We start from the raw sequence: 15797 nt of genomic DNA, 5'->3' as shown, positions 1-15797 counted from the left end.
GTTTTTCTGCCTCGCATGTGGATGTCATGGCTTGAGGTGAAGCAGCCCTCTTATAAGTCAGGGTGGAAATTACAGGTAACAGCAGAGCAACATTTCAGTACGAGTCTGGGATCCTTGATGGTTATGGAGCCACTGTCTTAGCCTAAGTCAGTTTATATTTACCTGAGTGAGAAATTTGTATGTCTTCACCACTGTTATTTTGGGCTTTTCATCGAATGACTTCCTCTTTCGTTTCCTTTAAACGACTATCTTGTATTATCTTATTGACTTTCTGCTATCTTATATTATTATTACATCTAGCTTATATTATCTTGTTTAGATTTCTTGTTTATATTCCATCTTCCCTCTCTAGAATGCTAGCGGTAGGGAACTCAATTAGCTTACCCTTTGCAGTATCCTAAGCCATCCACCTTGACAACCATATTCATTGTAATGCTTGCTGCAAGAGAGGCATATAACCAGTTGTTTTGGTTAAAATATGATAGAAAAGCATTTCTTGAGTTTTATGTTAAAGTAACAGTATTACTGTTAACAGTTTAATGGCAATCACTGATAGGCTGCTTAGATTAATATTTCCTTCATTCATTGTTTTAGAAAGGACTACTATTGGGAAGGGGAAAAAACCAAACCAAACCTAATACTATTCCAATGACTGAGCTGAAGAAGTGGGAGTTTCTTAACATTCAGATGGCATTTGACTGTCATTTAATAAAGGATTTTCCTTAAGCAAGGATACTACATGGCCTCCCCATTTCTTTCCAAGTGATGAACGTCCTTAATATCATCCAAGCCAATCATGCTTACTACCGGTAATTTTCTTTTAAATGGCATATTTAGAGCTAGCATAAATCACCATGCTTTTCAAAGGTGTACTTTCGGAAGCCCAGAATATAAACATTAGATCTTCTTTCTTAGACTTTAGTTTTGTGTGTCCCATCTTACAAAGCAAATCGACAGTCATTCAGAGGCAGCAACTTCACAAAAGATGTGTAGGGTTTCTCTACAGTGTCATCCACCAAGATCTACTCCACTTTCTCTGCGATGATTTGTCTTTTGTCACTGCGTGAAGAGAAGAGAACTGCTTTCTTTCTTGTTTTGATCTCCTCTTATGTAGAAGATATTCTCAATTTCATATTGTGGATCCTAAGAAAAAAGATACCTACTGAGAAGGACTTGCCTGGGCCCAATTGAAACAAACAAAAAAAAACAAACAAAAAAACAGAGCCTACAGCCATTTCTACACAGGGGCCTCTCATGCAAACCACACTTCAGGGAGAATCCTGCACTAAGGTGCCTGCCTTCTGCATTAGCTGGCTGCCTGCACTGTGTTCCTGTTATCTGAGCCAGCTCTTATAAGGAAGTTCCTGGAGTAGCATGCCAGCCAAAAGGACTGAGGCTTTCCCTATCTAACTGGACCTGTGCAGCTATATATTATCATCCTCACCAATCACTCAAAGAGTCTCCATTCTGACTAACCAATAAAACTTAAACGATTTGGAGTCCTCATTTGCATGCGGACAAACTAATCAGGTACTTCTGTCTACATAAGTCAGCTCCTCTCTGGCACCTTTCCTATTCGTGGAAGACTGAAGACTGTGTTCCCTGGCCCCAGCAGACCAGCACAGGGCAGAGCAGTGCAGACCAGAGCAGGGTGGAACTGCCTAGCAGGAAAGGGGCCTGGTCCCAGGGCCCCCTGCAGCAGTGCTGTTCCACAGCTAGTGCTGCTTCGTAATTGAGCTGTAACACTATTGAGCTGTTTCACAGCTGTGCTGTATCACAGTGGAGTTGTTTGCACTCAATAAAGTTTCCTTCTTCACCGCACACTAAACTGGGAATTCCTGTTGGTGTTGAATTGACACCGACAACCATCAGTTGACAATATCATTAAAAACTTTAGTGACTTCATCATTCATTGCAACTCCATAAGCCACAGCACAGTGCCTATGGCTGTAGTGGCAGCTCTGGCTCTGTGGCACTGGAAGGAGGAGGAGGGGTGGGTGGAAAACTTGTCTCTCTTGTTCACATGTGAACCTACAGTTCCTGTAAAATAGAATGTGCTCAGTAAATATTTGTAGAATGAATGAAGGAAGACTATATTAAAACAGGATTCGTAATGTTAACATAAAAACCATTGAAACCTGTAAAGAATTTTTGTGAGTTTATTTGAGCCAAACTGTCCACATATGCCGGGAAGCAGAACCTCAACGAATTGAGATAATGCTCCAGAGAATGGCAGGGTTACATTTGTATTTATACATTTGCACTCAAAGGAGGGACATAGGTGGGTTACATGAAATTCATTGGTGATAGATTAAGGAGGAGGGATAAAGCAAAGCAGGGAAACCCCTGGGATTGGATAAAAAGTAAAATGATGGATACATACTTAGGTGGGTGCAGGATCAATTAACATGATAATGAAGGAATTTATGGTATCTGTCCTGGCGCCCAGTACATTTGGTTGTGCCCCAGGGGCTCCAGAAAAAGGAAAGTTACAAGTTTCCCAGACATTTCAAGGGCATGTTATCATAGATGCAAAAAGACAGATAGGCTTAGTTAAGGTAAAGGTTGACCTTGTCAGTGAAGATACTGGCCTAGGACGTAACTGCCCACCATAACTTCTTTTAGTTAAAGTTTAATTTCAGACCATCCTTTGTGGTTACTTTAGGTCTCTGAGTTTGCAAGACTGCCATGCAGGCCTTCCCTGAGCTTGTCAGGTCAGCATGAGGCCCCTTCCATTCACAATCTAAAGCAGTGGTTCTCAACCTTGGCTGCACATTAGAATCACCTGGGAATCTTTTCAAAATTCTGATTTCTGGGCCTCATCCTCCAGAAATTCTGTTTGTTACTAATGTTGTGGCTCCATCCCATAACAAAGAAACAATTTCTGGAGGATGAGGCCCAGAAATCAGGATTTTAAAAAGATTCCCAGGTGATTCTAATGTGCAGCCAAGGTTGAGAACCACTGATCTAAAGCTAAGAAGCTCCTGCATTAAGAAACTATAGAATTTAGAATTCCAAGGAAACCAGGAGGTTATTGTAGGTGAGGAAACTGACATGTAGAGTGGTTGTATGACTCGTAGGACACACAGCTCCCTTGTGTAATGCCAGTTGTTGGCAAAGCTCTCTAGTCAGGTGTGTACTAATTGGATGGTGAGCACTTGTCCTGGGTGCAACCGACAGGACTGCTCAGTGTCCCAGGGATTGTACAGGATGACCTATGGCCCTTTCCCCACGCAGGAAGTGCATGGAGAGAGCAAACATTTCTCAAGCCCTCTCAGGCCCCACAGAGCTTAGAAAGCCCAGCAATTGGGAGCAGTGCGGTTGCAACCAGCAGGCCGCCTTAGCTAGCCATTACCTGGCACTCTAGAGAAGGGGAGCTGCCCAGAGTAGTTGTCAGGCTCTCCCCTGGCAACCAGCTTCCCTCCCCAGCTCCCAACAAAAACTTTTAATCCCTTTCTTCCACTGCCCTTAGTTCTACTTGGCCGTGCTTGGAGAGGACAGGGACTGTAGTGCAATGTGACCCAAGTCACCAACATTGCACATCCAACCCAGCCTTCTGTTTCCAGGGCGGGGCCGAGGGAGGCAGGCGCGTCCCAGAGCAGCGCGCGCACACCTTCGGCGCCGCGCGCCCGGCCGGACTTGGAGAGGCGGGCGCGCGCCTCCGCCGGAGGCCCCGCTGGCGGGAGCGCGCACGCTCCGCCTCTCCCCGCCTCCCGGTGCGCGGCCCGCCCCCTCGAGCTGCGATACGCCGACTGCTCAACATCCGAGGACTTCGGCCCCGAGTAACCCCGCTCGCGTGACCTTTCCCCTCCATCCCCCACCTCCCGGGGCCCGCCCCCGGCGCCCGCGGTGGTTGGGCGCGCGCACCCGTCCTCCTTCCCACCTCCCTCCCAACTTCGGCTCACCCCTTGGCGTCCCCTCCGCGCCTCTCCTCGTCATGGCGGCGCTCAGCAAGTCCATCCCTCATAACTGCTACGAGATCGGCCACACTTGGCACCCGTCCTGCGGGGTTTCCTTCCTGCAGATCACGGGGGGCGCCCTGGAGGAGTCCCTGAGGATCTATATCCCTCTGTACTTGGTGAGACCCGGCAGCCCCTCCCCCGGGGCGAGTTTAGTGTGGAGGGGTGGGCCGGGAGTGCAGTCCTGCTCCCGAGAGGCTTGGGGGGACTCGCCTTGTGTCTGTTTCTCATTTGGAGGGGTCAGAGTGTTGGTTGTTGTTTTTTTGGGGGGGGCGGGGGGAGGGTATTGGGGTAGGGGAGGTCCCAAGGGAGCAGATGTCCCAAATCTTACTTGGGGGGGAGAAGGGGGAGGGGAATTAGAGGTTGAGCTGTCATTTAAATGCCTGTTTTGGGGGGAGAGGATGGGCTCCCAAGTCTGGGATTAAGTTTAGAACACTTAAAATTGTGACTACAGGGACCTGCGTAATTTTTGCTCGCTCCTGCCTGGAGGTGGAGAGGTCAGCGAGGCGACGGGAAATGGCCTGCAATCTTTCCTCATATAAAATCCCTCTGTTCCCCCATCCTCATTTTTTTTTTTTAAAGGACATATTTGACAGCAAGTCCATGTGACCACAGATCTTATCTCAGTTTGGAATGACAGGATTGTGGCTTGAGGCTTTTGCACGTTTTTTGCAAGCTCACAAAGCAGACACCTGGTTGAGATTTTTTTTGCGTGGTGATTTAAAGGGTGTTTCCAGTCTTAGAGTCAGTGAAGGTGATTAGAGTTAGTGAAGTTTATGTCAACTAGGTCCTCTAATTTATTCAGCTTTACATGCAGGGCAATCCGAGTTTGGAGTTTTTAATAGAGGATATTTGAAAATATGTGTATGTATCACTGAGAAATGGTAAGGAAGTTTGTTCTTAAATGCTCTCACCAGGATCGTTTTTGTTTTTTAATGCCCTGGTCCTTGGTATTAAAGATTTATTACTTTGGTTATTGAAGTTCAGTCTCTTTATTTTGTCGCCCAATAGCGTCTGTGTCCTAAGAAGACAGAGGTCATGTTGTTTGTGTTTCCTGAAAGTTTCATTCAGTATTCAATGGATAGTTAATTCTTACCTCTCATTCAGTAATGATTTGAATTTATACCCTACTGTGCCTAGAAATGTGTCAGCCATACTTGTAGTACTTTAACAGTTTGATTATTTATTACAGAGATAACACAGGAGAAGATGGTAACTATCTCTGAGTTTTCAGAAGCCAGTTTTATTTTTATCATTATAGACTGATGCTTTTCAAACTTGACCGTATTAGGAATCTCCTGGGCAAGCATGTTAAAATAGGGGTTCTGATTTAGCAGGTCTGGGTGGGGCCCCGGGATTTTGCATGCCTAACAAATTCCCAGGTAATACAGATGCTGCTAGACTAAGAGCCATACTTTGAATAGTAAGGATTGAGCATGGAGGCCAATAATAATAAACTTGTTATTGGAGCTGGAAATTTACCCCTTGATTTTCTTTGGCAAAGACTCTTGTTTATCTGCTTTTCCACATGAATGTGGTCAGTCTGTAGTTCAGTGTTTATTTGTTTGGTTTTTTTTCTTAATAGAACACCTACAAACATTTTTGAGCTCTTGGTATGTTTAATAATACAAAAAGGTTGTTTCTACACCCCCATAATGTAGGTGGGGAGAGAGCTTATGCTATGTAATTTCTCTTCTGGAAATCCATAATACTTTTATGCTGCCCAACTCATTCATTTGACAGCTGTTTGCTGAGTGTTTGACTGTTGTCATATCTACAGCCTAGACAGTTTATTGGTATCTTCTATGATAGGGAAGTTCAGGGGAGCAACAGGTATTTCTGTTCTTCTATTCCAGCAGTTGAGGTGGGGGCAGGAAAGGTTTTGGGGAGAGGAAAGGTTTGTGTTTTACTGTTGTGTCTTCAACTTAAGTAAATATTCTTGAGGGTAAATTCTCCATCTTATTTGGCCTGTATCCCTTATAGCTGTGTATTTCAAACTTTGGGTTGCTACTCAGAAGTGGTTGTGAAATAAAGTTACTTGGAATTGACCAGTATTTTATTTTAAGTGAAATAGAAGAGAAGAGAAAATAATTAGAGTCCATTGCAGGCACTAAGCATAAACATTATTTCAAGACAGTTTTATTTTAGATATATTTGTATGTGTGGCTGGGGCTACTTAGAGCATATATAGCAACACTTTGCTCTTTATCAGTGCTGGGTAGTTGTTGATTACATGTGTAACATCAGGTGTCATGATACAAGTTGGTAGGGGAAGAAGTGGCCTTTTAAAAGGGATTAGAGACGTGAATTTGAATCTCTGCTCCATCAGTTACTAGCTGTTTGACTTTTTGCATGTTACTTTGACTTTCTCTGTAAGAATTGAAGACATATCATTTATATATATATATATATATATATATACATATATATATATAATATAACTATTTATATATATAGTTAATCCTTACCCGAGGATATTTTCCCATTGATTTTTAGAGAGAGTGGAGGTAGGGGGAGAGGCACAGAAAGAGAAACAGTGAATTGATTGCCTTCAGCATCAGGGCTGGTACATGCCCTTGACCTAAATCGAACCCAGTATTCTTCAGTCCTCAGGCTGACACTCTATTCACTGAGCCAAACCAGCTAGGGCTGTATCACATATTTTCTAGTTCATAATAGGTCTTGAATAATTAGGCCATTTTTTTTTTTTTTTTTGCAGAAGATTATTATAACCATGTTTTAGGGTTACTGTGAGGACATAAATGGGGTAATAGTGTGTAGGAATAGCAGCTATCACATAGTAGGGCCCTAATAAAGTGTTGGAATGATTAAAATAGTGCATTCAACGTAATCAATGTCTCTATCTCCTGTTAGAATGGTGGTTTGTATTCAGTGCTAGCACAGTCCCTCAGTGAGTGCTTAATAAGTGTCTGAATGAGTACACCAGTGAATGAAGGAGTAGCTCAGGAGTAAAGAGATAGTCCACAGTTCTAAAGTAGTGCAGAGAGAATGGGAGGACAGTCTTAGAGACATTTGACAAGAGGTATTTCACAGAAAGAATGAACAGGACTTACAGACCGACAATATTAGGGGTAGTGTGCTGACTGGTTTATGCTTCTAGGATTTCAAGTCATTGATGCTGTTGCCATCATTGATAGAAGTTTTGAAGGCAAACTGATTTAGGGGGAAAATTTTAATTGTGTGTTTTCTGGAGCTTATGAAAATGGGTCTTGTATATTGGCTTTTTGTTTGAAATATTAACCTTATGTTTTGTACTAAACTGATTGCTTTTGTTCCTTTTATATTTCTTCTTTTGTTCAGTGCACCTACTCTCATGCTTCTTTTTCATTTTGGCACCCACAGCTGTTCTTAGTATTTACCTTATAATGCTTAAGCCATGTTGAAATGTAGATGCACTAAATCCTTTTAATAGTGAATCTTTGTGTTTTCACCATTTGTAAAAAACATCCATCTTCATCATCAATTCATTTCATGTAGTTTTTTTTTTTTTAAATCCTACATATGTTGTAAAATATGCTAACATTTTATGCATGTACCAAAAATGTATCTCAGGAAGTTATATTTTGTTTCTTGAATGTTAGTTATTGCCACATACTCACATATGAAACAGTTGTTAAAGTGTTTAAACTCTAGCCTATCACTAAAATTAATGAAAGCATAGTGCCCTTCGTAATTTGTGGCATATTTAGAGTACACAATTGCCCATTTAGGGGGATTGTATGCTGTTCAAGTTCTTAGGTGCCTTCTCTAGGAAGGAAAACTTGTTCACTCATCTCAGGTTGTTTTAAGGCCTTTCTTACTTTTGCTATTCCTAGGTGACTTAACTCAGGACCACCAGATAAGGATATTGGCATTTACCTTTAGCTAACTCCAAAGTAGAGCCTTCTGCACTTCTGGGAAGGAATGAATTAAAAACCTGTTTTTAAAATTGACCTTTAGATGTTTGTTTACACCCTTTTTCAGAATATGAATATGTTTTCTTATTATTTACTTCCTTTGAACCTTTTAATCTAACAATTATGTTATATTATAGAGGGTCAATTAATCATCTCCAGACTGAATTAAAACTTAAATAAGAGCTGGAATTTTTAGGATTAAAAAATGATTTATGGACAGTCTTTAGTTGCTAAAGACTTGAAAAACATTGAAGAAATCAGTTCAGTGATTTGAATATGGTGTTGTTTTTTTAAATGTTCTCACGGTTTTATTTTATGGGAAAAATGGCAATTCTACAAAACTTCTAAAACTTAACTACACTTTCAAGAGGCTGTTCAGATTTCTGTACTTCAATATGGCTTAGGTGGCAGGATCCTGGATTCTGGGATCAAATTGCCTGTTAGAATTCTAGCTTACTACTTACTAGCTGGGTAACCTTAGACAAATGATCTAACCATTCTTAGCCTCAATTTCTGTGTCTGTAGTATTGGAGGGAAGGTAAATTTTCACTCCAGATATCTTTGTGAGGATTTAATGAGTTATAATATGTAAAGTGCTTCTGGCACATAGTATGGACTGAGTTTTTAAAGGCAGTGGATTAGCAGGATTTTTTTTTAGAGAAAATGAGATCAGCAATGAGACTTTTTAGATTTTGGTAATAAGCAGGACGTTTGTAGGCCATATGGAGAGAGAGAGAGAAGATCATTAAGGAATACTAACTGCTGAGAATATCTGTCTGGATTATTTGACCTTTGGAAATCATGGAATTTTTAAATAATGTGGACTATTCCCCTTGTGATTTTTGCCTGAAGCCTACTTTAGGGGGTGGAATTGAGGGACACTTTTATCTTTCTATTCAATGAGTAAATGATGATTATTATACTATTTGTTATTCCTTTGGAGATGTAACAGTCATTTGGTCTTTTTCTTTTAAATGAGCAATTAAATGATGAATTTTCCTGTTCATTAATGTGACATTTTGAGTTTGTTGAACTTGTTTTTATTTATTTTTTAAAAGATTTGTGCATGCATGTATTTATTTATTTATTTATTTATTTATTTATTTTGCTGCTGTTGTTAATCCTCACTGGAGGATGTTTTTCCATTGATTTTTTTAGAGAGAGTGGAAGGAAAGGGGAGAGACAGAGAGAGAGGGAAACATCCAGGTGAGAGAGACACATTGATTGGTTGCCTCTACCCCTACTGGGGCCAGGGCCAGGGCTGGAAATCGAGCCGGCAGCTAAGGTAATCTCAGACAAATGATCTAACCATTTTTACAATTCCTTGACCGGAATTGAACCTAGAACCGTTCATTCTGCAGGCCAGCGCTCTAGCCACTGAGCGACATAGGCTAGGGCTGAACTTGTTTTTATATGTGACTTGTTTGTTATTCTTTGGCTGATCTCTTGAGTGCAAAGAACAGTTCGAGTACATCATTCACAGCTGGAAGTTGAAGATTTACTATTGCACTAAACACTTTCTCAACCTATTTCTGTAGCAACTATCTCTGAATATAGCTGGCCCAATCTGGCTTACTTTTGTTTGACCCTTTAGTTATCATAGATCAGGAAAAAACATTAATTAACATTGGAATATAGGATTTCAATAATTATGATTCATTACTGTTCATATTTCTGAGTTAATAGATTCTTTTTTCCCCCAGCTTACTTTATTTTTAAATTTTTAAAAATTGCTTATTGTTGAAAGTATTACATATGTCTCCTTTTCCCCCCTTGACCTCTCCCGCCCACTCTTGCTCCCCCCCCCCCCCCGCCACCCCTCCCAGCACAGGCCCTCACCCCCCTACTGTCTGTGTCCATTGGTTATGCATATATGCATGCATACAAGTCTTTTGGTTTATCTCTTACCCTCTCCCCCCACAAAACAGATATTTGGTTGATTAAAAAAAATTAAAAAGCCCTCAAATTCTTAAGTATTTTTCAATGCCAACATTATTTCCTTTTGCCTGCTCATTAGAAAATTCTCTTCAAATCAAAAGGAGTGCTCCTCTGTCTGGGACAGTTTATCCTCTTCAATAAAATAATACATTTTGGTAGAGAGAGAAACCCGCCTGGAGGAATGAGGGAGCCAAGTTCACACTGGTACTCCCTGTTGTAACAGATTTTCCATCAGGTTGTCTTTGTACCCAACTCTCTAGTTCACTCACTGTGATACAGATTATTTTGATAACCAAACCTCTTATTTACTGTTTAGAGAATTATATTTGTCATGAATTTTTGACTCTTTAAAACATAGTTTTGATTATCTGCTGATAAATATTGATGAAAAAAATAGACACTAATGGAGGAGAACTAAGATTTGATGATTAGGTTTAGTAATAGCTGAACCTGTACTATTAGTATTGGAATATTTGTTTCCTATTCAGTTACCACTTATTTAATGAGTCTGCTGTTTTTAAGGTGCTGTGTATAGCACCTATGTGCTGTGTTGTATGGTGGAGAATCAGAAAATGCACCGGAGCCCTCACTGGTTTGGCTTAGTGGATATATAGCATTGGCCTGCAGACCGAAGGGTCCCGAGTTCGATTCTGGTCGTGGGCATGCACCTCGGTTGCAGGCTCCTCTCCAGCCCAGGCCCTGGTCGGAGCTCGTGCAGGAGGCAACCAATCGTTGTGTTTCTCTCACATCAATATTTCTCACTGTCTATCCCTCTCTCTCCCACTCTCTGGAAAAATAAATGGAAAAATATCCTCGGGTGAGAATTAATTAGGAAAAAGCGAAAAAGAAAACGCACCGGACATACTTCTTTTGTTGAGCATTTACAGTCTAGGTGGGAAGATTAAGCATGTATTATCCTGTCATAAAAAGTCACGAGTTAAATTCTGTATGCTATAGATAAAATGGCGTGAGAGGTCATAGGTAGAAGATCACATTTGACTGAGAGATAAGGGGAAACTTAATGGGAGAGGTGGCAGTTTAATACCGAACCTTGAAGGAAAAGTAGAATTTGGAAAGGTAGAAATGGTGGTGGAGTGGCTTGAGCAAAGACGTTCAGGTAGAATAGAATATGGTATGCTTTGAGGAATGGCAGATGAAATTTAGGCTTTCCTTGATGTAGTAAGCAGTCAATAAAGGTTGCCAACAGGGGGTAGTATGCTTGAAGTTGCTTCATAAAGTTAATGTGGCAGTGGTATATAGACCTGTGAGATTTAGTGGCTCAGATGTAAAGTAGGGGCAGAGTCAAATGAAGCTAGGAGCTTTTAAGCCTTGTTGTTAGGATGGTGGAAGGTAGTGCCTTGGGGAAAGGCGCATATTTTCAGTGAAATATGTTGATTGCTTGGGGGCCTGTTGAGTTTTATCTGCTAGTGCAGTATATGAGTGGAGAATGACCAGGAGGCATTGAGAAATTCAGAGCTGCCCTTTTAGAGAGAAGGTGGGGCTAGAGATTTAGGTTTAGATATCCTAAGAAAGTTGAAGCTCTGGTAGGTCAGCAAGGAAGAGAGGTCCTTCCTTAGGTCAACTGAATGTTTAGAAAGAGAAGACAACCGAGGAATGCTCCGTGTGGAGTAGAAGAGGAAGAAAGGAAGAGAGCAGCAGTTACATACGAAGTTGAGAAGAGAGCGTTTCAGAGCTGTCTTGAGCAGGGAGTCTTGGGAGGTATTGTTAAGAGGTGGGAAGAACATGGACTTGAATCTAGGTCCTGCCACTTACTAACTTTGTAACCTTGAGCAGGGTTCTTAACATATGGGAATGTCAGTATTCCCATCGATAAAATGGGAGTAATATACCTATCTCATATCCTTTAAAAATATAAATCAGCTCTTGTTATTCTTCTGCTCAGAACTCTCAAGTGTCTTTCCATCTCAATAAAATGGGAAAATCTTTACCTCAGTAAAATGAGAGCCTTATGCAATCTGGCCGTTGCTTGTTTGATTGCATTTCAGACCATTTTCCCTTTTGCGTGCTCACTTCTAATAGACATAATCACACTATTTATGTTTTTTTTTGCAATCTGTTTTGTTATTTAGGGTAGATCTCTTGATTTCTGAGGAATATCTTAAATTGGACAACAAGTTGTCAAAAAAGCACACGAAAATTTCTAAGGAGTGAATGACTAGAGAAAAAATATCTTGCCTCATCTTTGTGCATAAGCAATATAAGTAATACTGCCTTTATTGATTATGAAAGACGACCTGGGTTGAAAGTCTGAAACACAAACTTATGTTCCATAAACTTATCTGTATAAGCTTTAATACTGTTAAAAATATGATAAAACTTTGATATAGATTTATTATTTATTCATGAAATATCTACCAGGCATTATGCAAGGTGATAATTAGGAAAGGGGAGTTAATTCAAGTGACTGCTTAACAAAGAGCTAAGTAAAAAGTCTTGGAAAGTCTTTTCAAATGTGTTGGTACAGTTTCTTGTATTACTTGTATAGTATAGTGAATGTGAAATAAGTTTACATCCCCAAGGACTATACTAGGTACATAGTAATTCATAATATTATTTGATGCTTTGATAATTAAGAGTCTTAAAATATTTTATCATAACGTGGTATTGTATTGAAGATTTGTTTGAATCTCTATTGACCCTAGGCCTGTGGTTGGCCAACTGCAGCTCGCGAGCCACATGCGGCTCTTTGGCCCCTTGAGTGTGGCTCTTCCACAAAATACCGACTTCTGCGCATGGGCCACGAAGTTTCAATCGCACTGTACGTGCACGCCCGCAGGTGGTATTTTGTGGAAGAGCCACACTCAAGGGGCCAAAGAGCCGCATGTGGCTCACGAGCTGTGGTTTGCCGAGCGGCAGTTTGCCGACCACTGCGCCTAGGCCAAACTTTTAAATTGTCTTTTGATTAATCACCAACCCTAGCTTCTTTTCTACTAATGGATCTCTTCTAAAAGAGTGTTGTGATTTGAGATATTTTTCATGTGTTTTTTATTCATGCTTAATATGAGATGAATCTGTTTTATCTTGGGAAACTAGGAGTATAGTTAATAAGTATTTGTTAATGGACCTTATTTGTTATTCAAATGAGTATTGTGAATTGATAATGCAAATCACATGAGGCTCTCATAATTATATTTGAGGAGAATCAATAATTCAAGTGAATGAATACAGGTTTTAAGTAATTTTGTTTTCAATAGTATCGAAAAATATTCAGTAAAATTAATTGATGTATGAAATTATGAAAAGAAGGAAGAATGCTAGATCAAGTGTCATCAGATTAGAGCAGGTTCCTTTCTAAGAATGCTGAATTTACAGTGTTTTCGGCTTATTACCACTTATTTTGTATAGTCTTTTGACTCATTACAGGTGTCAGGTTGCTTTTGTTTCTTGATTCCAACTAGATCTTTAGAGTTTGGATTGTGATTAGTCCGGTTTGGGAGTTGTTTTGAAGGATTCTGTATCTGTTGGCAGTGACAGAGGGAGGCTTGTTTGGATCATTCTTGATTTCTAAACCTTGAAGAAAGTAGACCTGTATCTCAGAAACTTGCAAGCCCAGAAGACATTGAATTAATCAGGATCAGACTGAGTTTCCGACTGTGCTTACAGTTCCATTTGGAGCCCATGGAGTGTTACAGTAACTATTTACTTTGAATCTGCATTTCCTCTCACTCCCTCTTTTCTACCCTCATTTTATTGTTTTAATATTACAGATTGCCTACAATGTGTCAGAAATACCAGGGCATGGGAATGAGATGAGATATATGTGGACATTTATAGTTAAGGGAAAGATGTATACTGTGTGTGTGTGTGTGTATATATATATAAATTCAACTGTGATAAGTGCTATTGAAAAGTACAGGTTTTATATGAGAGAGTTACAAGAGGACCCATTCTAGTGTGGTGGGTTTGGGAAGGCTTTCCCAATGAAGAGACATAGTGAGTATATGAATACACAGTATATGAAGTGAATATGTACTTGGCCAGTCAGAAAGAGGGGTTATTTGATGATTTCTTAAATCCAATACCCTGGCCAAGAATTTGATTTCTTCCCTTTAGACTTTGGGTTTTACTTAAACTTGAAGCTAATGGCAGTAATAAAGCATTTCAGACCATACAAATACCTTAACAGATTCTCTGAAATTGAACCTCTATTCTAATAAAATCTGTATTTTAAGTTAAGGTAGTCAGAAAATTTTAGTTACAAATGTTAGACAAACTGTCTTAATAAGTTTGTCTTCACCCCTTTAAAGGTTGTTGTAGACAAAATTGTGAGGTCTGGGTAGGTAAGCATGTTTATAACGTCCGTCTGCCCCCCCCCCCTTTTTTTTCTTATGGTTAATTTTGTGGTTAAATTTATCTTGTGGTTTAGGTAGGTGGTCAGGGTTCTCCATATCAAAAAATAGTGAGTGATTTTGTGCCTGTCAAATAATTGATGGCCTAATTTTTAGTCTTCAGTATAGTGAGTTTTAGCAAATGTGTGAGTACAATTGCAGTTTAAACCTTTTGAGAATGGTTTCTCTTCTGTTAATGGATTGAATATATCAGCAAATGGTGAAGCAGTTTGGTATTTTTCAGTCAGCATAGTCCCCTGATATCTGTGACTTCTCTTGATCAAATTGTCTCTACTTCTCTGACTTGAATTCTTAGTTTGCTTGAGTTCTGTTTAGAGGATTCGATTCAGTACACCTAATATTCTTATTGGAGAGACTGGAATATTTGAAAGTGCCTTCTGTCTTTCATATGAATAAAGTTCTTCATTAAGATGTGTATTATTAGAATTTTTCTTCATTAATAAAGGTATTTCTTTTTAGAGCTCATGATATTTGTACTTATGTCTGCAGAAGATAGTAAGGTATAAAAATGTTTTGGATTAAGATTATTGTATTGCATGGTGAGTTATATCAGTATGTTGAAGTAACAATTGTGTATTTCTAAGACTGTTCCCTACATTACCTAAAATATTAATATTGCTCAATTTAGAACATGGTTATAATGTATGCAGGACTCAATCTGAGTCATGTTTTTGATCATATTTTTTCTCAATATTATATCTAAAGTATATTTTCAGATTTATTTTTAAAATCTGTGTCAACTGCCATATCAATTTGAAAGTGGCTCCTTTTAGAGAGTAAGGATACTATAAGGCTTATTTTGATGGTCATCACTAAAACTTTATTGCATGATTTTCATTATAGGGAGGTTTTATAGTAAGTAGCTAAAGAAAACTTTTGAATATTTTCTTGTATTCTCTGGTATATAATATTAACAAAGTTGCCCTAGGTTTTTAGTTGTTTTCTTTTCGGGGGGGGGGATTGTTTTTAATAATCTGGTTGTACACCGTGAGACAGCATGGTGTAGTGCATTGGATATAAGTTGTAAGAGCTGAGACTTTTTTTGCTCTCAGATTTATAGTATGACTCAGTGTCCTCATCTATAAACAGATGACAGTCTATATTTTCTAACTCATTTTATGAAGTCAACATTACTCTGATATCAAAACCTGGCAAAGACAACACACACACACACACACACACACACACACACACACACTTACAGACCAATATCTGATGACTATAGGTGCAAAAATCCTAAACAAAATACTAGCAAATTGAATACAGTACATTAAAATGAGAACACATCACGATCAAGTGGGGTTTATTCCAGGGGTGCAGGGATGGTTCAAATACACAAATCGATCAATGCAATATATCACATTAACAATATAGATGATAAAAAACATATGCTTCTAGCAATATATGCAGAAAAGCACCTGACAATATACAACATCCTTTTATGATTAAAACATTAAATAAAATGGGTATAAAAGGAAAGTACCTCAACGTAATAAAGACCAGATATGACAGATCCTCAGCTAATACCATACTCAGTGATGAGAACTGAAAGCTTTTCCTCTGAGATCTGGGAGAAGACACTCTTACCACTACTATTCAATTCAATGTAGTAC

At 39.5% G+C, this 15797-nt stretch overlaps 1 protein-coding gene and 1 pseudogene across 1 annotated transcript in view; one reads left to right on the top strand and one right to left on the bottom strand.

Moving 5' to 3' along the window:
* Positions 1 to 479: 479 nt before the first annotated feature.
* LOC118662731 lies at positions 480 to 1133 on the bottom strand (annotated as a pseudogene).
* A 2601-nt stretch (positions 1134 to 3734) lies between these two features.
* TMEM135 (transmembrane protein 135) overlaps positions 3735 to 15797 on the top strand; it is a 224888-nt gene continuing 212825 nt past the window's right edge. The window contains exon 1 of the mRNA XM_036324735.1: positions 3735 to 4078. Within this exon, the coding sequence (XP_036180628.1) occupies positions 3938 to 4078 (141 nt within the window). The 5' untranslated portion in view covers positions 3735 to 3937. The remainder of the gene's footprint in view (positions 4079 to 15797) is intronic.

Source organism: Myotis myotis, unplaced genomic scaffold (genome assembly GCF_014108235.1).
Source record: "Myotis myotis isolate mMyoMyo1 unplaced genomic scaffold, mMyoMyo1.p scaffold_m19_p_10, whole genome shotgun sequence".
NCBI classification, from domain to species: Eukaryota; Metazoa; Chordata; class Mammalia; order Chiroptera; family Vespertilionidae; genus Myotis; species Myotis myotis.
Note: the sequence above shows the minus strand (reverse complement) of the source record. Positions and strands in the feature narration are given on the sequence as shown.